This window comes from Apodemus sylvaticus, chromosome 17, assembly GCF_947179515.1.
Source record: "Apodemus sylvaticus chromosome 17, mApoSyl1.1, whole genome shotgun sequence".
NCBI lineage: Eukaryota > Metazoa > Chordata > Mammalia > Rodentia > Muridae > Apodemus > Apodemus sylvaticus.
Window position 1 is genome coordinate 48,576,045 of NC_067488.1, and position 23,583 is coordinate 48,599,627.

At 51.9% G+C, this 23,583-nt stretch overlaps 1 protein-coding gene across 2 annotated transcripts; it reads right to left on the reverse strand.

Annotated features, from left to right (window-relative positions):
• Positions 1–8,672: 8,672 nt before the first annotated feature.
• On the reverse strand, positions 8,673–18,682 carry Cbx6 (chromobox 6). Of its 2 annotated transcripts, none has more exons than XM_052160441.1 (5): positions 18,489–18,682; positions 18,287–18,330; positions 18,076–18,141; positions 17,885–17,951; positions 8,673–13,652 (listed from the first exon to the last, which is right to left on the reverse strand). In XM_052160441.1, exons 1-5 carry the CDS (start codon positions 18,555–18,557, stop codon positions 12,708–12,710), a joined length of 1,191 nt encoding a protein of 396 aa, XP_052016401.1. In that variant the 5' UTR covers positions 18,558–18,682; the 3' UTR covers positions 8,673–12,707. The 2 variants fall into 2 exon arrangements, with proteins under 2 accessions (XP_052016401.1, XP_052016399.1); XM_052160439.1 differs by having other exon boundaries at positions 8,673–13,706.
• Between the last annotated feature and the right edge of the window lie 4,901 nt (positions 18,683–23,583).

Below are 23,583 nucleotides of genomic sequence, written 5' to 3' on the forward strand. Positions count from 1 at the left end.
GCACGCTGGTCCACACATGGCCTGGCATGAAAGTGGACAGCTCTGGAGCTGGTTTTCTCTCCCTAGACACAGTTCAGGAGTGGTCAGGTTTCCAGAGCCTTCACCTTCTGAGCCATCTCACGGGCCCTTCAGCTTACTAATTTTTGAAAAAGATTTTAATTTACTTTTTATTTAAGAGTGGGGGGGGCAGGTGTGTAGGCGCCTATAGAGACCTGAAGGGGGTGTTGGATCTTCTGGAGTTGGGAGTTACACATGGTCATGAACTGCCTGATATGGGTGCTGGGGACCAAACTCAAGTCCCCTGGAAGAGCAGGAAGAACTTTGTTTGTTTTTTTGTTTTTTGGATTTGGTTTTTTTGAGACAGGGTTTCTCTGTATAGCCCTGGCTGTCCTGGAACTCACGCTGTAGACCAGGCTGGCCTCGAACTCAGAAATCTGCCTGCCTCTGCCTCCCAGAGTGCTGGGATCACAGGCGTGTGCCACCATCGCCCAACTAGGAAGAACTTTTAAGCATCCAGCCAGGCATGTTCTTTCTCTACTTCATCTTTTGAGAGAGGTCTCCCAGGGAGCCGGGACTCACTGATTTAGCTACACAGACTTCCAGTGAGCTCCAGGGATCCACCAGGCTCTACCTCCCCGGAGCTGGGGTTGCAAGCGCCCATCTCTGCATTCTGCTGCCCTGGTGCTAAGGATGGGAATCCACCCTCACACTTGCATGGTGAGCACTGTACTATCTGAGCCATCCCTGAGGGCCTTAGTTTTTGTTGTTGTTGTTTTTTAAGACTTAGTAGAATTAATTGTCCAAGACTAACTGTAATCGTGCAGCTGGTGGGGTTTTTATTTTTGCATTTTTATGTCTCACAATTTCCTGTCTCTTTCTTTCACTGTCATTCAGTGGTCACTGGCACTTTTACCTCTTTGGTTCAAGTTTCCTATCCATGACATGTTAGTAGGTTAAGATTATGCACCAACTTGAACTTGTAATTCTTTTTTGTTGTTTTGTTTGTTTGTTTTTCTGAGACAGTGTTTCTCTATGTAGCACTGGCTGCCCTGGAATTCACTCTGTAGACCAGGCTGGCTTTGAACTGAGAAATCTGCCTGCCTCTGCTTCCCAAGTGCTGGGATTAAAGGCATGCACCACCACTGCCCTGTTTTGTTTTGTTTTGTTTTGTTTTCTGTTTTGTTTTTTGATATAAGATCTTAGTGGCTCAGGCTGTCCTCGTACTATGTAGCCAAAGCTGACCTTGAACACCTGATCCCCCTGCCTCTCCCTCCTATGGGATTATACCATTCATGTACCAGCACACCCAGCTGCAGTTAGAATGCTATACACCCCATCCCTCCCCCCCATCATCCCCCCCCACAACCCCCCCCACAACCCCCACCCCCACAACTTCAGAGCTCTTCCTCAGGCTCTCCATTCTCCTGCCTGAAGCCTGAAGCCCTCTGGGCCCCATCTTCATTGTTGGTAACTGCGCCGCCGCTCTTGGTATGAGGAACCGCTGACCTCTTGAAGGTCTTACTTTAAGGTTAATCAGAAGCCATTTCTGGGATCCTACAGTAATTGCACTTTGAAGTTTTGAACCATCTTTCATCCTGTTTTCTGAAGGGATTGTGCTATTTAATATTCCGTAATGTTATTATTTATGGAATATATTATTTAATATCCCATATTAATATTATGGAATATTAAATTCCATAATGTCACCCCAGTGCATGGGTGAGGAGATTTTGGAGGGCAGACATTAGAGCTTATCTCATTGAGGATTCCCTTCTTCTTTCTTTTCTCTCTCTCTCTTTCTTCTTTTTTACTATTTTATTTATTTATTTATTTATTTATTTATTTATTTATTGACAGAGTGCCATGTAGCCCAGGCTTGACCTGGAATTTGATATGACTGAGGAAACTTCTTGTCTTCCTGCCTCTGCCCACTGAGTGCTGGGATCACAGGCCTGTGCCTTTGCACCAGGTTGATGCAGGAAGGCTGGGATCGAACCCAGGGCCTGAGCATATCGGGAAGGCACTCTACCACTGAGCCACAGGCCCAGCCCTCACTGCAGCTTTGACTGGCGGCTCCCCATTGGTTACTGATGCAGACCAGCTGGGTTCACTGGCCCTCTGCTTAGTCTGTCCTCTTTGGAGAACTGTCTGTCCAGGTCCTTTGTCATTTTGTTGTTCATCCATCTGTTTTTGTTGTGTTGAGAAAATTTATCTAAGTAGCCCAGGCTAGCATGGAACTCTCAGTCTCCTACCTCAGCCTTTGGGATGCTAAGATCGCAGGTGTGCTCTACCGTGCCTGGATTTTCCCCCAGTTTTGAATTGAGAAAGTCATTTTTGTCGTTAAAATTTAAGAGTTTGCATTTCAGTATATATATATATATATATATTTTTTTTTTTTTGGTTTTTTTGGATTTGGTTTTTCGAGACAGGGTTTCTCTGTATAGCTCTGGTTGTCCTGGAACTCACTCTGTAGACCAGACTGGCCTCAAACTCAGAAATCCGCCTGCCTCTGCCTCCCAGAGTGCTGGGATTACAGGCGTGCGCCACCACTGCCCGGCTCCAGTATATTCTAAATATATTATTTTATTAAAATACTTGATTTGCAATTTTGCCCATTTGTGGATTGCTACTTTCCTGTCAACATTTTAAAAATTTCCAGACTTTTGTGGGGGAGTCTTTCGTGTATGTCTATGCGCCATGTGTGTGCAGTGCCACAGGCAGCCAGAAGAGGGCACCAGATCACCTGGAACTGGAGTTCAGGATGGTTGTGAGTCACCTTGTAGGTGCTAGAAACCAAGGTCCTCTGAGCCAGCAGCCAGTAGTCTTGACAGCTGAGCCATCTCCCTAGCTCTCAAGATTCTAAATATTTCATCTAAATACTGTGTACTAGCTGGCTGTATCGCTGGAACTCCTTAAAGTCTTTTCTCTTGCACCATGTGTCTACCTTTTAAAAATCCAATTTCTTCTTCTTCTTCTTCTTCTTCTTCTTCTTCTTCTTCTTCTTCTTCTTCTTCTTCTTCTTCTTCTTCTCCTTCTCCTTCTCCTTCTCCTTCTCCTTCTCCTTCTCCTTCTCCTTCTCCTTCTCCTTCTCCTTCTCCTTCTCCTTCTCCTTCTCCTTCTCCTCCTCCTCCTCCTCCTCCTCCTCCTCCTCCTCCTCCTCCTCCTCCTCCTCCTCCTCCTCCTTCTTTTCTCAAAGTTTCATTCATTGAAATGGCAGCAGCTGGGGATGTGGTGCAGTTGGTAAAACACTCGCCTAACCTGCACAGAGCCCTAGTTTCCACACTAGCTTCCACATTATAAACCAGATGTGGTATGCAGGAATTAAAACCATCTCTGGGTACACAGCAAATTTGAGGGCAGCCTGTCTCAAAAGGGAAAAGACTGTACGTTTGCTATTGGCTAGTTGGGGCACCTTTGAAAAAGTAATTTGATGAGGATTAGTACGGTGGCTCAGAAAGTAAAGGTGCTTGCCAGGCAAGCCAGGGGACCTCAGATTGTCCCCAGGACCCACATGGAGAGAATCACCTCCCAAATTTGTCCTCTACATGCGTCTACAGCACACAATGAATAAGTATATGTAAGCAAGTCACCTGGCCCTGCAGATGAACGCCTATGTCTGGACTCTCGGCTCTCTGTCGTCGGCCTTCTTACCACCATGCCCTGGATACTCCCATGGACTCTTAATCCAATGCTGTAATCTGTGACACCAATTCTGAGATTGGTGATTTAAATTGGTGAATTAAAATTTTCCTGAGATTTGCTTTATGTTCTGTTTGGGAGAGACATGCTAAGTTTTGAAATCCTCAGTGCATACTTAAAAATGTGTTGGGAGCCAGGCTTGGCGGTGTAGACTCAGAGTCAGGTATGGAGGCAGAAGGATCACACTCAAAGCCCTCCAGCACTCCAGAGTGAGCTCATGGCTGGTCTGGGCAACCTGAGAGACCCTGGGTCAAACCTGGGCCAGGGACGTAGCTCGGTGGTAGAGAACTTCCCTGAGTGACATTCAGGAACTTCTGAGCCCCCGTCCTTTACTGCACATAGAAAAGTGTTGGGCCAGTCTCTGCTCCTTTGCTGTGTACTGTCACCCAAGCATGTGGTCTCTTGACAACTGGGGGGTTTCTCCAGAGGGAATCCCATGTGTCCTATGCAGTGGGCACAGTGTTCCAGAGAGACTTCTATCTCCTATTCCCACATGCTCTCTGGTGTCATGCAACACAGGGTTGTTTTTGATATTAATTTCTCAATTTGAGAGTTCTGGGGCTGTGTGAGAAGAAACACAAGTTCACACTTTTAACTTTGTGCCAGGAAAGGTTTAGAGTTATAATTTCTCAAGAGAGGATTCTTTTTGTGTGTTTCTGGCAGAGTCAGGAATAAGTGAGCTCCCAGGCACCCCCTCTGTACAGGGGTGGTCCTGGGCTTGGGCTCAGTTCAACACACACATCCTGGTTCTGAGTCTCAGTCAGCCCAATCCCAGGGGCCCATCCCTACCTAGGGGTGCAGTTTAACTACCAAGACCTGCAGGGGCCAGTTCTGTTCCCACAAGGTCTCGGTTCTGTCCCCACCAGCCTACGGGGTGCCCACGGAACAGATGTTTTATTTTTTCCTTGTTTTTGGTCTCCAGGAACTTCTAAAAACAAACAAAAAACCCCCACTATCTTAGAAACTTGAATATTTGAAAAAAATGCCTGTGACATTTTATGTGGTGCCTCTATTTTGATTTACTACAGAAGGTTCTAGTCTTTGCACCCCAGACCAGGCTCTACTCTCCAGACAGATTTAGGGGGCTCCCCCCAATTTACCTTGCCGCTTCACCTGTGTGATGTTTCTCTCACCACTCAGCTGCTCACAGCGATGGAAGCATGAGCTTAGGAAGGGAACAGGGAGTGCAAGGGGCTGACACTGCCCCCCTGCACACCCCCCCCCACACACACAGGGAGTGCAAGGGGCTGACACTACCCCCCTGCACGCGCGTGCGCACGCACGCACACACACACACACACACACACACACACACAGCGCTTCCTAGGACCCTCTAGAACTAATCCCTAAGTACCTGGTGGTCTTCAACAAATGACTGATGCTGAGTTATCTCAGAGCTGAAAGCCATCAGGGACAGACTTGAAGACTCTCTCCAGTGGTGCTTGGATTGGCAGGGACTGGCTCGACCTCCAATCTATTCCTAAATATCCCCCTGGCCCCTCTGTCTAACTCACCCTCAAGATGTTCCAAAGAGTGTGTTTCCCCAGCTACCTCCCTGTAGTGGCCATACATCCAGAGCAGGTGCTTCTCCATCACTGATTGCCACCTCAGGCTTTGGGGTTTTGTTTCATTGCTGGTGGTGGTATGGTTGTGTTTTGATGTTGTGTTTTGTGTTGTTGTTGTTTTGCTTTGCTTTGTTTTGTTTTGTTTTTGAGACAGGGTTTCTCTGTGTAGCCCTGGCTGTCCTGGAACTCACTCTGTAGACCAGGCTGGCCTCAGAGAGTCACCTGCTTCTGCCTCCTGAGTACTGGGATTAAAGGCGTTCCCCCGCCACTGCCTGGCTTCTACCTTAGTTTTTGAGACAAGGTCTCTCACTGAACCCAGGCCTCACAGATTAGCCTGGATGGATTGATTGCCCAGCAGCCCTATGGATCCCGCTGTCTCCACCTCCCTTGTCCTGGGATTATAGATGCACAGGACCACACCTGACTATATACAAGGGGGTTGGGGTTCAAACTCAGGGCCTTGTATTTATTTGACAAGTACTTTACCCACTGTGTCATCTCCCCAGCTACCTCCTCACTGGGTTCTCAGCCTGTGAGCAGTGCCAACTCCTACCTCTTTGCCTACACCTCACATACCTAGTGGGTTTTATAGGCTCTTTCTAGAAACTCTAAAGGCACTTGATCACCAAATCCCACACATTCTAAGCATCTCAGGCTCTAGCAACTTCTGGTCCCGCTGCCTTCTGTGCCCAGGTCTCATCATCCCTGCAGAGGTCACTCCAAACCTCACCCTAGAGTGGCCATGGTCACACACACCACGGCTCTTCTGGGTTCATGTCTTCCCTGACAGATGCTCAGCTTGCCTGGGACTCAGGAGGCCAGGACCCAGCCTCTCGCTTCCGATAGCACAGCACTGAAGAGCAGGTGTGGGTGTGCCCCACCTCTGCAGGCTGCGGGACAACCTCTGTGTGTCCTCCCTGAGGCCAGCATCTGGATGAAGCCTCCCCTGGTCTGGGAGGAGGGGCGTGGCGTTCTAACGTAGCTTCTCTGACCATTCGCTTCACACAGCTCAACAGCTTTTCAAAATCAACAAGTCAGGCTCCCAACAATGGCCATTCTCACCCCAGATCAAACCTGCTCCTCACCCCGCCCCAAGGCTGAGCTTCATCTCGTCACTGACCTCACGCTGGAATACGGATGGCCCTGACCTTGGGGAAAAGAATGAAGACCGGCCAGCACTGCTCACCCGCTACATACATGATGGGAAATCAGGCCCATGGTGCTGAGAGCAAGCCTACCAAACCTTCATCTCCCCAAGACTTGGGGGAGTCACTCACTAATCCCCCAACAATAAGGTCAGAGCTGCTTAGCAGAGGCATCCGATAGGGACGATAGCTTTGAACTATTGTCCTGCCTCCAAAAGGCAGCGATGGCCTCTCTGGCCTCTGGCCTCCACAGCCTGGGGCTCAGTGCTATCTAGAGAGGCAAATCTACTAACTGGCCCTGTCACCTGCCCCTGCATACAACTCACAGGCCTGGGTTCTGGTGAGCTACTCAGGTTAAGGCAGTTCTTAAGAGTTGCAAAATATCCGTGGTACAGGCCTTTAGTCCAGCACTCAGGAGGCAGAGGCAAGCCGTTCTCTGACTTGGGAGGCCAGCCTGGTCTACAGAGTGAGCTCCACTGCCAGGCTTGGTGGTGCGTGTTTGTAATACCAGCACTTGGGAGGTAAAAGCAGGAGGATCAGGAGTTCAAGGCTACCCTCTGGTGCCTAGTGAGTCTGAGACTAGCCTGGGCTGCAGGAGTCTGGTTCAAGAAACAAAACTCCCTTACTGGGAGCTTCCGGGAAGTGGAACAGTGAGGTTGCTTCTCAGGATAATGCGATAGCGGCTGTGTCAGGGACACAAAGCAAATGCCATAAAGGCCCAGCACTGCTTCATGGCTGGACTCCTCTGCCTCACCCCCTGCCGTGCTTCTGAGGCCTTTTCCTTCTGTTCACGCTGGTTTCTTCAGCCCTCATCTGCATGGCCAGTCTTGGGAAGAGACATGCCCCCCCCCCATTTTTTTTTTTTTTTTGGTTTTGCTGGCTACAAGCCAAGGCTGCTGGCAGAGCTAAAATAGACAGCTGTTGGAGAATGTCACTGTCCCGTTAGTTACAGCTTGGTAAGGTGGGCCTGCAGTGTGCCAAGAGGGGGTTTCAGGCTGCCGGCAGGGGAGAGACGGGGGCAGACATCCTCGAAGGAGGGATCACAGAACAAAGCCAGGAACAGTCAGGACAGAGCCGGAGGACAGGTGGGATGGCCAGGCACGTGGACAGTGGGAGTGGTCTTGAAGGACATGTGTTGGGTGGGTGACAAGAGGTGGGGGAGGAGACACTCTGTAGGCTGAAGGTGCTGAGCTCCACCTCAGTTTGAAGAGTTTGCAGAGGCCCTGTTGGGAGGCCGGCAAGAATAGAGACGTGGCACCATGGCTCTGCTAAAGAGGACAGGGAACACAGGGCAGCCAAGTGGGGAGGCACGTGAGACCCCGGACACGGAGACAGGATACTGCGGTGGGAGGAGGAGGGGATGGTGACGCTGCCCACACCTGACCAACAGATGCTCACGGAACGTGCTGGGTGAAGCCGTGGCTCACTGAGGACACTGCTGAAGGCTGCTTCCTGCTCAGGGCCTCAGGGATGGCTCACGTCACCCAGCAGTGTGAAAGACCCCACGCTTTGACCATACGGTGCTAGACTATGGGGACCAGCAGCAAAAGCAATCATGTACTCCTTCAGACCTGTGTGGCTCTAGACTCTAGAGTGACAGCCTCACGGGCCCCTGGCCCTCCACCCCTGCCATATACCTACCAGCCAAGAGCGGCACTTCCAAGAGCAGCAGGCCTCAGTGTTCCTGGCCAAGCAAACGGCAGGTCTACAGTTCGCTGTGGGTGGGGGCTGGGAGGACTTTGCAGTGGCTGAGGATTGGCCCAGAGCTGACACCATCAGTCCTCATGGATAACCTTACCCTCGCGGATTAAATTTTAATAGACTTACTTTCTTAAGAGAGGTACGTGTATGTGTGTCCGCTTGTGGATGTGTGCATGCGAATGCAGGTGTCGCTGGAGGCCAGAGGCATCTGATACGTGTGAAGCTGGGTGCTGGGACTTGGGTCTTCACCAAGAGCAGTACGTGCTCGTAACTCTAGGCCACCTCTCCAGCCCTGTGTGTCCATGCCGGGCCACGGCTGAGGAGAGAGGACAGCTGTGCAGAGCTGGTCACTCCTTTTCCTTTTATGTGGGTTCTGGGACTTGACCTCAGGTTTCCAAGTTTCACAGCACGAGCCTTTATCGACTGTGCCCTGACAGACGCAGCTCTGAGGCTCAGGCTAGTGACTCACACCTAAAACTCTAGAATGTAACACCGGCGTGGGTTACAGACCACTTAAAAAAAAAAAAAGCCACACGCCCCATCCAGGGGGCTGGGATATATATAGCTTCGGAATGTGACAATTTATTTGGGGGTGAAGGAGGTTTCACCCCCTTTCCTGGCATCGATACAATATTGAAGAGCAGCAGAACAAAACATACAAGACAGAGTGACCAGCACGAGCCCGCCCTCCCCTGGCCCAGATCTACCGAACCCACGTCCAAAAAATAAGCTCTTCCCCACCGGAAGTCCTCCCCGAGGGGCGGGGCAGACCAGGGGCCCGCCCCTTCGTCCATTGGCCAGCTTTATCCGGTTCCTGCCATTAACCACTGGAGGCAAAGTTTAGCCAGCTGGGGGCTGGATGGTTGAACCACAGACAAAGGTAAAGACACTTCATCTTTAAAATGTGAGAGAAAAGAGACAGTGCCCGTCCCCAAATATAGAGCTATGTACGTATATTATATATATATATATATAGAATCCATTCGTGCAGTTCATCAAACGAGCTTCTTAAAAATTAAAAGAATTATAAGATACATATTTCTTTAGGCCTTTGTGTTTTTAAGTTAAAACCAACAAAAAGGTACCTGCTTCCCTCTCAGCCCAGGTGTGCCCAGCGTCTGACCCCCACCACTTGGCCCCTTCAGACCCTCCGGCTCCATCACAGGGCCGGTGCACAGCATTCAGGCGGGGTGGAACCCTGACTCCTTTAAGGACGGAGGGAACCGTAGGCTGGGAAGTGGGGTCCTGAGCCCCCACCTGACTGGGTACATATTTTTCTTCTCTATCGGAGTGTCTATCGGAGGGAATCCACACCCTCTGAGCCTTCTGAACCAAAAAGAGAAGCAGAGAGAACAAAACTAAAACCCTTAAAATTTCTCTTATCTTTTAAAAAGTGATTCCTCGAACCACAGAAGCCCCAGAGAGGCCACCTTGGTCTAGTGCACTGGAACCCAAGGGTAGAACTGACCAGGCTGGGCTCCACCATCCATCGAAGTGCAAAAAAACAAAACAAAACATAAGAAAAAGAAAAAAGAAAAAACCAAAACCCGAACAAACCAGAAGAGTAAGAAGGGTTGGGTGTGCCCTCTCAGGTCCCCAGAGGCCAGCCCAGCCGTGACTGACGGAGTTTCTGCTAGAGCTAGCCTCCAGCCTAGGCCACGGCCAGCGCCAGTCCCACCTTTCCCTTTAAGGGCCAGGCCAGCCTGGGCTCTGAAGCCTCCAGACTCCAGTGAAGCAGCTCAGCCTCCTCTGAAACGATACATCGCTCTCCATCCCAACAGCTCCCTGTCAAGCCAGGGAAAGAGGCTCATTTTGCTCCGTCAGGCTGTGCACCTGGAGGCCGCAGAGTGCCTCGTGCTGGCCTCACTGCCCTGTCACAGAGGGACTGACTTAGATCAGGGCAAGAACCACAGCAGGGATGGACCCCAAGCCTCCATCGCAAAACCCAAGACCCAGGACCCTAGGTCCGGACAGGTAACCGACAGGAGGTGGGAGAGTGCTCTTACAGGGCATGACCTGCAGGGGGCGCAGGGATCATTTCACATACAAAAATAAAGCAAATTGGACTGCGACTTCTGCTTGGTAATTAGGCAAATGAAAAGCAGCAGGGGTGGGGGAGGGGCCTGCAGTAGGCTGATGATGTAGGGCTGTGTGTGTGTAGGGGGGGCTGTGTGGGAGGCTGTGCAGCCTCTGGGCCTGGTAGGCCCAGGCCTCCCTTCTCCATGCACCTTGAGGCCTTGTGCATGAGTGCGGAGGGGAGTACTGCCGTCAGCCGCTTTCTGAAACCTGCATCCCTTTCCTAACCAGGGATACTCAAAGGTGCCCAGGTCCTTAGGGTGCCTTGGGGGCTACTGGAAACCACATGACCCAGAGGGCTGAAGAGTAAAAGCCTTCCTACAGGAAAGGCGCCAACAGTGAGCCGGGTCAAACCGAGTCTCACTACCGCCATCTGCCTGTCCCCCGCACTTCCTGCTAGTTACCTTAGGACTGGCTGTCACAACACACTCACCCCGCCTGCTGTCAAGGAAGGAGAACAGCTGTGGCCCCCTCTGTGGGGCCCAGCCCAGGGGACCCACCAGCTAGCTCAGGCCTCCACCCCACCCCAACATTGCCCTCACCTGTGCAATCGCTGCGTTAATACGGTCTTCTTAAATAGCTTTCTCCCCACCACCTTACACTCTTACGAGTCCTACAATGTTTTTTTTTTCTATTTTTTAGTTTTCTTTTTTTTTTCTTTTTAAAAATTTTTTTCTTTTTTTTTCTTTTTTTTTCTGCAAAACTAACTCTTTCACTTTCCTGTCATAAAATCACCTCTGAAAACACAACTTCTTTACAAAAAAGGTCACAAATGACACAGACTCTCAGGAAAACACATTTCTATGGTCTCTGCAAACACCTGTAACTGGCACCCAGGTGGTGGCTCACCTGGGGAAGGGGGGAGGGGGAAATCGCCCCTGGGGACAGAGGCGAAATACCAGCCCTTATTTGGGGGAAAAGCCAATTGGCACTTGGACGGTATGGGAGCTAACACAGGACAAGGTGGGGCCAGACCGTGGCCCCCTCCAACCCTGTGAGCGCCCGTTTTATACCCTGGGGCAAAGAGGGCTGGGGCCGTGCTGCAGACCCCAGTGGGGATGGTGGGAAGAGCATCTTCCTCTAAGACCAGAATCTTGTCCTTAGATCACGTGGTTCTGCCGCTTCCCATGCTTCTGAGCAAGGTACCAAGGACTGTGTACACCAGAAGCCAGCTCAGGCTACACAGGAACGTGCCATTCAACACCCAGGTGAAGCCCAGGCAGTGGCCAAGGCCAGACCAGTGCTGCCTGGAGGCCGGCACCTCCCTGTCTCCCCTCTCTGCCTACAGTTCTGGTGCCTGGCCCGAATCTGGGGCTTTGGTCTCTGCCACTGGCAAGGGTGCCTCCGTTCTGTAGCAGCAGAGGGCAACAGAAGCTGCCCAAGGCACCCAAGTCTTCCCATAGGCTAGACTGTCAGGAAGCCTCAGCAGTCAAAAGCAAACCAGAGGAGTGGGGGGAACTGAAGACCCCTGGGAGGCCTCTGGGCTGCCTCTTTCCTCCACAAATATCTGCGAATAGAGGCTCAGCTGGGCTCTCCCTCTACCACAGTCCCCACAGAGCCCTGTCTGTAGTGAAGGTCTGGCCTTCAAGATGACCATCCCAAGAAGGGCCTGAGGGCTCCACGTCCCACAGCAACCTGGGATTGGAGGAGCCTGTGGCTTCCTGGACAAACCACACAGACTGCACTGTAAGGCAAGGGAGGCCACGCCTTCAGCGACCCTGTTCTGAGGAACCGGAAAGGGTGTTGCAGGGAAAACTGAGGCCCTGCACCCAACGCACACATGGATCTACACAAGAATGAGCCAAGGGGCAAACACACATGCACAGCCAGAAGTTGCCACAGCAGGTTCTTGCAGCACCTTTGGTAGAAAACGGAAGGGGTTTTCAGATGCCCAGAAGCTGTGGCAGGGCGCCATGTCTGCCAGCCCCTCCACCTCCAAAGGGGGTTTTGGATAGAGACAGTGTGTCGGGCAGGAGATCTGCAGAGGCCTGGTCCACATGTAGGCAAGCAGGGAAGGGGACTTCTGGCCCAGCTGCTGCCACCCTCACAGGTGTCGAGGGAGGGACCCACTTTGGCCTCATCCTTCACTCAATGCCAGGGTAGTGAGAGACTGTGCCCACCCTAGGCTGGATCTCCTGGGGGCCCTGCAGATGCCGAGATAGCACCGAGACCAGACACTGCACACAGAGCAAGAAGCAAGCTAGGAGAGGCAAGGTGGAGTGTAGATAGGATAGATGAACCCCAAGTTCTGGGGATTCCCCAGAAACCATCTAGGGGGCCCCACCTGCACAGTCAGGGACAGTGCCAGGGACACCAGGGAGCGGCTCTTCCTTCCTGTACCCACCAGGGCCCTAACCAAGTCCAGGACCACCCCACACCCCATCCCTGGGTCAGCACTGAGCCATCTGAGGCAAGGAAAGCACAGGCAATCGGGTCTGAGGGCAGGGACGGGGCGGGAGCACAAGGATGACTCCAGGAAGGAGGCCCCTCCCCAAAGCCTCCCTCCTTGAGGAAGCCCCCCTCACTTACTTGGCCCAGTGCCACCCCCACCTCCTGTAGCACCTGCCACCCCAGCAGCCACCTTCTCGAAATCCTCAGGGCTGCAGAATTCCTTGATGGTCACGGTCAGGAGGTTGCTGGTGACATCTGTGACGACGACATTGGAGCATGGAGACATCTCGGGGCGCCAGTCCCCAGCCTCAGACTCAGACGAGCCAGCACCCGTGGGCTCCAGAGCTGTGTGAAGCGCCTGGCCCGCAGCAGCAGTGACATCAGGAGGCACCCGCTGGCCGGTGGCAGCCGCCTCAGGAGAGATGGACAGATCGAGCACCTCCGACTCTCGCCAGTTGGGCGCAGATCGGCTCATGGTCTCAGGGAGCAGCTTGGGCGGTGCATCGTCTGGGTCAGAGGACTGCAGTGTGGGTGAGGGGCAGCCAGAAGAGCTGGAGCTGTGTGCGTCAAAGGGGGCAGCAGCTGGGGTGGCCAGGAGCAGCCCAGGCCCCGAGGAGGCCACGTCGGCTTTGCCCGCAGTAGAGGGTGCCAGAGGAGCGGGAGGGGGCTTGTAGAGCGCAAAGGTGCCAAACTTCATGTGGCGGATCTGGGTGCGAAGCATGCTCTCGCTGAACTTCTTGCTCTTCCCAATGACCCGGTTTCGCGAGGGGACTTTCGGGCGGGCCAGTGCCCCGGTGCCCTGCGCAGTGCTGCCACCTCCCGGGCCCTTGTCAATCACCTTCAGGTTCAGGATGATGCGGTTCCGCTTGGGTTCCCGGGGCTTCACCTTGCGGTTGATGATACGCACGGTCTCAGAAAAGGGCGAGATGGGTGGGCGCAGGCCAGGGCTACCCCCTTGTGGGTCTGGTCGTGGCAGGGGGCGGCGGGACATACGGTGGCAACGGCGGATGTCTTTCTTGAGCCGGTGCACCGCAGCGCTGGAGTGCAGCTTGGGTGAGGAGGCGCTGGCGCTTGGCTTGACAGAGAAATGCACATCACTGATGCGGAGGGCCTCCGCCTGGGCCCGGGCCTGCAGGCAAAGGGGCGTGGGTGGGACCTCAAGACTTCCCGCGGTCCCTAGACACCCCTGTGCCAGATAGCCCTAAGCTCCATCAGCACATGTTCAGAAAGAGTACCCAGAACAATCAGGGACTTAGGACCCTTCACACAGAAGAGGAAAGGTCTGGGAGTGCAGCTCAGGCTTGCTTAGAATGCACGGGGCCCTAGGTACCCAGCACCAAATAAGCCTGACATGGTGGGACGCATCTGTAAATGGAGGCAGGTGGACCGTGTTCAAGGTTATCTTCAGCTACGCAGCATGTTTGAGGATAGCCTGGGTTACATGATACTTTTCTTTAAAACCAAACCAAACCAAACAGGAAGAGGTCCAGAGAGGTTTTTACAAGAGCCAGATAATTTTTGAGGTCTTTTTAATAACCAAGCGTGTGTGTGTGTGTGTGTGTGTGTGTGTGTGGTGTGTGTGCCCCCTCCTGACTCAGCAATAATGACAGGGACCTTGTGAGGAACCCTCTTCTCTGTTAAGGATCCCAGGCAAGGACTCTTCCAAGGGCTAACTCTCGGTGCCACAGTAGATCCTCCTCCTCCTACCTCTCAGCCCCGTCCACCCTGACCACACATGACCGTGATTTTGAGAGGCTCTTGCTCCAGCCCCCCTCTGCCCTGACCCTAGGCAAGAGTGCCTTCACACCAACGGTCCGAAGCCTACACTCAGAAGCCAGTGTGAGACTCCATCCTAGGCCTTTGGCAGGCACGAGACAATGGGGCAGAGGTGAGTATGACCTCTGAAAAGCCTCAGGACCCAGCAGCAGCTCAGCTGCTAGCTACCTCACGAGAACCCCAGCCCAGAAAGTCCCTTCTAGCTCCGCCGCCACCCAAGCTCACCTCTCTTAGAGCAGAGAGGAGACGCTGACTTCTCCGCGGCCAGCCTCTCCTTCTCTAAGGATGAGGGCCGGCTGCTCAGATCTTCCCTCAAAGCCACCACTTCCGCGAGCTGCTGCTTTCTAGAGACACAGGCTGCCTACCTAGCAGGAGGTGCTGACTTCGTGTAGTGCAGAGAGGAAAACAGAGACCAGACCCTGCCTGGATATGGAAAGAATCCCAGCAGTTCCTGAGGCCAGGGTGGGACGTGGGGTCAGACTCGTTGCAGGCCACACCCCAGTGCTCAGAGGATGCAAAGAGTGGACAACTGTGGCTGAGGACCAAATAGGGAAGGACAAGGATCCTGACTCTAACAACTTGGGCTCCAGTGGGTTAGGCTGTGACGCTTTAGTCTAGTTGGGAGACTTTAGGGGCACTAAGGAGGAGCTCATTCCCACAGTTAACCTGTTGGGGTCCCCAGAAGGAATCTGTGTTTAGGGGGTGGTGGGGGGAGTCCACCTGCAGTTCCCGCAGTTTGGATGCTTAAAAGAGAAAACCTGTACAGCCCCTGACAAACCGGTCAGGGGTCTCCTGGCTTATAGTGAACTGATGTCTTACCAGGTAGCCCAAAACCCTCCAGGCACAAACACATCTGAAGACTGCCTGGCTCATTATCCAGGCTGGAGCATCCCTGTCAACATTCACTGACACTAGGTGGCAGCACCGAGCCAGGCACTGCTAGCTCCCTCCGTCCAATCAGCTGAGTTCCACAAGGGGCCCCTTACACCCCTCCCCCAGGTACATTGATGGGGGACCTTAAGGAATCTCTTCAGAAACAAGGACCTGCCATCTGCTCACGCTGCATCCTCACGCTGCATCCTGCCTCAGATCTCTTGGAGCTGGAGTTACAGGTGTCTGGGAGTCCGGTGCTCTGACCGAGCTGCACTCTTAGCTGCTGAGCCATCTCTCCAGCCCCCAGTGACTAGCTAGCTCCTACAGAGGTTGAGGGGTGACAGGTGGTCCTTGGGGTGTCAGGATGTGTGCAAACGGTGGACCCAAGATGGCAGTCCAAACCTCACTCCCCTTTCTATGCCGCCCAGTGAATCCTGCAGCGGTGCTCTCCCGCGAGCAACGCTAGAGTACCTGCTGACCACACATCTGGAGGTGGCCAGTACCAGGCTTCGGAGAAACCAGCTTTTCTTAAAACATGCTTTCAAATGGTCTCTAAGAAACATCTCTTGCTTTATAGTATCTAAACAGTATTGCATACGATACGGTTCTCGGGCTGGACAGAAGGCTCAGAAGGTAAGAGCAATGGTTGCTCTTCTAGAAGACCCAGGTTCAGTCCCCAGCACCCACATGGAAGCTCACAAATGCCTCTAACTCCCAGTTCTAGGGATCCATTTCTGGCCTCTATGGGCACCAGGCATGAACATGGTACACACACACACACACATACACATAGGCACTCACATATTAAACAAACAGAAAAATGTAATTCTTCTCGGGTTGAGAGTTTTTTGACAGTCAGACCTGGGTCTGCTTAGTAAATTTTGAAATCACCGCAGGCCACATTCCCTGCACTAACAGGAGGAGGGGTGGCTCCAGGGTTTGGGGAGTACTGCAGACAGCATCTCTACCCCACTGCTAGCTCTCTGTGGTGGTGGATAAGTTATTAGCCTGTTTTCTTTTCCAGGCTGTGGAATGGGTATATGGCTCCAGGGTACTCAGTATTACTCCTTGCAAAAAAGCCTGAGTGTATTTTGCTGAACTGCCTCTTACACATCCCGTCACAAGCATCCCTCTATGACCTGCTGCTTCCTAAATTCTGGGTTAAGGTTTCAAAGGCAGGCAGCTCCACCCCCTGCACTAGCATAGCTGAGCCTTGTTTCCCTCTGTGAAAGGGGAACTCCACTGTGATGTTGAGACCATTAAAGAAGACGATTCGGGCAGAGGACTCAGCACTGCTGGGCCCCAAAACAAATCAGAAAGGACAACTTTTAAGAAAAAGGCATTTTGAGAATCGATACTCAAGATCACTACCGTCTTGACCACTAGAAGGCGCTCCAGGGGCGCCGACAAGCTGTCAACACAGCCACCACCAGTGTTCCAGCTGCTCCGCCCACCCCTCGCCACCCTCAAAGGGTTAAGGTTAATCTCCGAAGATGCACCGAGGCTAGGGGCAGGGAGTAGGGGTACAAGACCATAGGATTCCGAAAACCAACGTTTTTTTCCACGTTTGCATTTGGTCCAAGGCTAACTCTTTACACCTAGTCCTTTGGCTGGGGGAGGGGGCGGAGACAGCGGGGACTGGTCCACCCTTCCCCCACTGATCTTGGAGCTCTTTGGACAAACTGGAGATTAAGAGGTTCTGCATCTTGCAGTCTCTTCTCCAAGGAGACTGTCCTGTGTTTCTAGTGCCAAATTTGGTGAGAAGACCTGGGGCCTCGTTAGTTCTTTAGGGAAACTACGGAGGAGGCCACCAGCAGTCTTGCATTAAGTGGACACCACGGATTATCTTGCTTTCCTCTTCCCAGGCTCTGTTCTTCCTCATCCAAAAACAACAACAACAAAACAAACAAACAAACAAACAAAAAAAACCCAAAACCAAACAACAACAAAAACACCCCTAACTCTCCAAGATGGCTTCCCATGAAGTTCTTTGCTCTCCTGCCAAACAGGCTATGTTCACTATGCCCCGCCCCATCGTCATTGCTACCTCCAGAAATATCAGGATTGGGGGTAAACAGGCCTAGGACCCAAAAGCTGGTAGTCAGTCCAGTGTGGCTGATCAAACTCAGGTTGAAGTTATTCAAGTTGGGCCCCAAGTGCTATGGGAGAGGGCACAGAATACACCTCAAAAGAGAGGTGGGCAGCTTCCAGGCAAGGGAGGTCGGTGTTTTTCGAGGAGGAAACTCTATAGACTCAATAGCTCCAAGACTCTAAATCACGAAACGGGCCAGTGTGTGCAAGGCTGGAGGAGATGAAGGGTCTCACTAGCGAAAGAGCTTCCCGCTTCCCGGTCACCTCCTCTCCTGAGTATGCCCCCACCTGCTTCGCTCACCCGCTTCCTGGAGCACAGTAGATTCCCCCATCCCCAGTTGCTGGTTTCATCCCCAATTACCCCACTCCCAGGCCCCTCTGGCTGGGTTGGCTGCGGCCTGCTGCCAGGGACTTGTCAGGGACTCACAACCACCCCCTGCCCAGCTGGGGCCCCTCTGGAAAAGCCTGCCCGCCTGGGCAGCGGCGGATCTGTCCCTCCCTTGCGGGCTCTGTGCTGCGCCCTGGCTGGGGGCCCGAAAGGGGGCTGCTGGGGCTGGGCCAGGTTACCTTTAGGAGGAAAGTTTTGGGTTTAGGTCCCCTCTTCTTGGGCCCATAAAGCTCACGTTCCCTCTCCCTGTAAGTCAAGAAATGCCAACGATGAAAAAGAGTCCCTTCCTGGGCCCCACTCCCCGACCCAGCCCGCCTTTCCCGCTTCCCTGCGTGGCGCCCCACCGCGCCTGCCAGCTTCTCCAACTCACTTCTGCTCGAAGGCTGCGATGAGCCTCGAATCCAGAATGTTCTCCTCTGGCTCCCAAGTGCTGTACCTGCCGAGTCACGCGTACAGAAAAGCAAAATGAAAACCCAAGGGGCAGGGGCACAACGCGAGGGCTCAAGCACGCAGTCCCTATCCAAGGCCCAGGTGTCTTCTTGCTGCCTCCCCGGGTCCCCATGCCACCGACCCACACTCACTTGATCGCCCACCCTTTCCATTTCACCAGGTACTCGATGCGTCCCTGAAAAACAGAAAGAAAAAAATAGAGGATGGGGGTGGGGAGGATGCAGGGACGCGAGGAGGAGGCGGCGCGGGGGTGGCTGAGGGAACCGGGCTAGCGGGACCGCTGCGCCCCGAGGGCCCGCGAAGAATACGGGGCTGTCCGGGCCGAGGTCTCACCTTGCGGATCCGGCGTTTAATGATGGATTCGGCCGCGAAGACCCGCTCGCCTACTGCAGACAGCTCCATCTTGCTCAGCGGCACCCACAGCCCATAATACTCCCTGCTCCCGCGGCCGGTGCTGCACCGCTCGCGCACGCGCCCCAGCGCTCAGGCCCCCGGCAGGCGGGCGCTCGGCGGGGCGCGCGCTCGCGTTCCAGCTGCGGGCCGTCACGTGATGCTCGGGGCCGGAGCGCCGTTGCCAGGACCTCCCCCTCCCCCGGGGCGGTTGCTAGGGAAAATGAGCGCTCGCGGGGCGGGGGCGCGCGAAGGCTCTTAAAGGGGCCTGTCCTCTCCGCCGCAGTCCTAGCGGGAGACCGATGGATGCTAGGCTGGTGCCAAGCCCAGTGAGGTGTAGTGCAATCTTACATTGTCCCCTTCATCCTGCAGGCCCAAGATCCCTGCCACCTCCTACCCTCCTTGTAACTCCTCATACCAGAATTGCCAGGCCCTCGACAGAGAGGTAGGATAAGCCCAGGAGTCTCCAGGCGCTGTGCATCCTCCTGCAGACGTTTGCAAACAGTTAAATATGATACAGCAGAAATGCATTCACTGCAGCTTTGCCAGGCCTTGTGGGGATTTCTTTAACACATCACCCCATCCATTATTTATGTATTCGTGGGAGTGTGGTTTTGTAACCGGTTCAGATAAGTTAAAACAAAAAAAACGCCACCACAGGAAAGGGGGGTGGAAGGGTGAAGGCAGAGGTGACCCAGGTCTGACGACCAGTACCACGACCACGGTCAGTCGCAACACCTGCAAGTAAACCTTGGCAAGTGTGTTTATAAAGCACACAGAGAGAGAGAGGTCTCGAAAGAGGACCAAGAGGACCGGAGGGCATCCCAGATTGAGTCCAAAGCAGTCTTTCTTTGGGTCACTCAGCAGAACCCGCCCTCATGGTCAAATCTGTTTCCGGAGTTTCAGGCCGCAGGCCACAGCATAATTCTGCAACCCACAGCTGCAGGGATGACTCCGCCATTGCTCTTGGGAGGCACAAGCTTTCCCTCCTGGATGTAGCCCGCCTCGTGAAACACACATGGAAAACTCTTCCGTTCATTTGTTTTCAAATTATTTAATCGTATTTTCCATTAAGCCAGTGGTCTTGTTCTTTGCAAGGAAAAAAAAAAATAACCATATATAAATAAGGAAACGAAAAGTGAAGGAAGAATCCGTGACCTGCATTATTAAGTCTTATGATCTTCTAGCCCAATTCTTTCCCTAAACTCTGGCCTGCATGAATATGCACACACATCACCTACATGGGGAGTGCAGGCACATACATTCTATGTGTATAAATGTTTATGCATTGCAGGGTTGTACGATTTACACTGTCGATGCTATCCTCCCTTAATGAGAGTAATTGGACATTGGCACTGATTTTTCAGTGTTCCCCTGTTGTCTAGGGGTGGACTGGAGGGGGAGTGGGGATTTGTAAGGATCAGGATTGTCTTTTGATTTCATGATTGGCTTATTAGAATGGGTTGGGGGCAGAGGGTTGTACAAGTCTCCACTATTGTGCCATTTCTTGAAGGTGCAAACTCACCAATAAAAATCTCCGCTTTCATCCCCACACCACTGTGATATGTATAGAAACTACATTGACTGAAACCCTTCTGCTCCCCCTCAAGGCCTTTATGCTACTGAGAAAATGCTCTTAGCTGACATGACAGCAAACCCGAGGTGAACTTCATAGAGCAGCTTAACATGACACACTCTGGAGGGCAGAAGTCCCAGGTCACAGTCAATGAGCTGACATCAAGACTAGGGACCCTGGAGAGAGAGCCAGCTCCTGGCCTCAGCTGGCTTCGAGGAGTGACTGTCACTCCTTTGGTTTGGTTGCTCACATCTCTAACCCTGTGGACCCTTCCCCACCAATGACAACCCCCCTGCCTCTTCAAGAGGACCCCGTGGTTACATCGGACCAAAATAACATCTCCATGGCAGGAGCTTTAGTCTAAGTGTATCGGGACTATACTTTCTCACAAGGTCCCTGTTGCCCTCTCTAGACCTGTTTCTGTTTCATTTGTGTGTGTGTGTGCATGCATGTGTGTGTGCGCATGTGTATGCATGCATGTGTGTGCACATGTGTATGCATGCATGTGAGTACGGCGGCACGCATGTGGGAGCCCTGTGTCTTTCTCAATCATTACTCAACTTACTTTTTTGAGATAGGGTCTTTCAACTGAGCTTGAAGCTTGCTGACTACTTGGACTGGCCAGCAAACCCCAGACACACACACACACACACACACACACACACACACTCACCAGTGCTGAAATTGCAGCCTGTACTACTGCGTCTGGCTTTTCACATGGATGCTCTGAATCCAAATTCAAGTCCCCGTATTTCTGTGGCCAGCACTTTGCAGTCTGAGCCATTTCCCCAGCCTCTCACCTCAAATTTCAGTGTTTATAGCACTTTTTGGTCATTGACTATTCTGAGAATGGTTATGTTCGATTGGTTTTCGATCTAAAGATTGGATGTCATTCATCAAAAAAAAAAAAAAAAAAAAAAAAGAGGGCTGGAGAGATGGTTCAGCAGGTAAGAACACTGGCTGTTCTTCCAGAGGTCCTGAGTTCAAATCCCAGCAACCACATGGTGGCTCACAACCATCTGTAATGGAGTCCAATGCCCTCTTCTGGGGTGTGTCTGAAAACAGTTGTAGTGTACTCATATAAATAAAAAAAATAAATCTTTAAAAAAATGAGAAGTTTATAGGTGCCTCCTAGAAGCCTGTCCCATGATTGTCAACCTCTAGAGGAGGTCATCTCATCCTGAGGAACAAAGTTTCTTCCACCTCCCACAGGCTGTTCTGATGTTTAATTCATTATAAGGAAAATATTCCTCTCCTCTCCTGGCCCACATGAGCTGATGCCCACAGAGAGACGGTCCTCTTACCTCAGCGGTTCTCAGCCTTCCTAAAGCTGTGACCCTTGAATGCAGTTCCTCATGTTGAAGTGACCCTCAACCATAAAATTATATTGTTGCTACTTCATAACTGTAATTTTGCTACTGTTATGAATTGTAATATCTCATATGCAGTATTTCTGATATGTGACCCCAAAGGGGTCTCAACTCACGGGTGAGAACCTCTGTCTTACCTGAAGCACCAACCATGGAAGTGTGGCTTCAGGTTATCAGAATGTTACCTCCCCTTCTTCTGTTGGCTGGGCCCAGCTGGGGGTTTTCATTGCTGGTCTTGCCCAGGGTCATCAATGTGGGTACAATGAGAGAAACCAAAGCTGACTGGTCCTCTTGCCTATGAGTGAGCTCTTGTCCTTCCCTGGTAAGTCCTGCAGGAGCCCTGAGGACCAAAAGAGGAGATCATACAACACTTCCATCCAGGCATCCTACAGTCAAAAGAAGAGGCATAGGCTCAAGGTTGCTAGTGCACATATCCTGAGTAATCCCTTCCCCTCACATGCAGGGAGAGCTTGCAGAACAGACTAGGATTGTACTCCCATATTGGGTTCTCTGGGAAAAGTAAAATGATTTTGCAGATGTGGTTAGGATCCCTAATTAGTTAACTCTTGCATAAAGGGAAATTAGCCTGGGCAGGCTTTCCTCACGTGACAGATCCAGCCAACAGAGTCACCATCCTGCTGGCCTGGAGGGACAAACTGCCAAGCTTCAGAGAGAGTTGGTGGCAGGAAGGGCGCATGGCTTCTAGAAACGGCGGACCTCCATTCCACAATGCCAAGCAATGAAACGTATCAATAGTTCTGGAGCTTACTATAGGACCCTGAGCATGATGACCGTCTAGGAGACCAGAACACAGTCTCCGGTGTGTTGACCCGTAGGCATAGATGCAATAAGCTAGCATTGTGTTCAACCACTAAGTTGTGGCTGACTCCTGGATGGAAAAATAGACATTCTCCTGAACAGGAGAAGTGACAAGGTCTCATGGTGAGCGGGACTGTAGTAGTTTGGATGAGAATGGACCCAATAGACTCACACGTGTGAATACTTAGTCCTCAGTGGGTGGATTAGGAAGTGCAGTCTTGTTGGAGGATGTGTGTCACTGGGGCTAGGCTTGGAGGTTTCACAAGCTGGTACCAGGCCTAGTCTCACTCTGCCTCTTTCTTGTGGACAAGATGTGAGCTCTCAACTCCTGTGCCATGCCTGTCTGCCACATACCTCCTGCCACGATGATCATGAACTCACTCTCTGAAACTGTAAGCAAGCCTCCAATTAAATGTTTTCTTTAATAAGATACCTTGGTCATGGTGTCTCTTCAGAGCATTAGAACAGTGACTAAGACTCGGGTTGTTATAATAATACAAGTAGGTGCTATATACTATAATATTATATACCATAATTAATAAAAGAAAATATTAATGTCCTAAAATATTGTATAATGACATGTTACATAACATAAATATTATATTACTATTATATTAATTACTCTTTTTTAATAATAGTAATATACTATAATATTATAACAACTCAGGGTTATTGTAATAACACAAGTAGGTACCAATTTGGGACAAAGCTCACGTTAAAAATGGTGAGGTCTCAGCTGGGCAATGATGGGGCACGTCTTTAGTCCTAGCACTCAGGAGGCAGAGGCAAGTGGATCTCTGTGAGTTCAAGGCAGCCTGGTCTTTACAGAGTGAGCACAGAACAGCCAGAGATATCACACAGAGAAATCCTGCCTCGAAAGACAAAAACTAAAAAACAAAACCACTGAGGTCTCTGGGGGCAGATGCCCCTTTACAATGCAGTCTTTTGGGGATACTTATTTTGTGGCATCCAGTTGCTAATGCTGTGTCCTTAGTCTTTGGCACATGTGAGTGCTTTAATAAGTGAAGGAGATGTGGTGAGACCCCCATGCAGGAGTGGGAGGGGCACCTGGGTAGGGGAAGTGGATGAGAGGGGGGAGGGAAGGGCCCTGTTGGTGATAGCACATCAGTCTAGAGTGACAGATGCCCACAGACATGCTGACTTTGAGCAAGGTCAGAATCAGAAGAGAAAGAGGATCTGGGGGTCTGTACGGTGGTTCAGTCAGTAAACTGTCCAGAACAGCCCTGGAAGTACCTGCTGCCAACCTGACCAC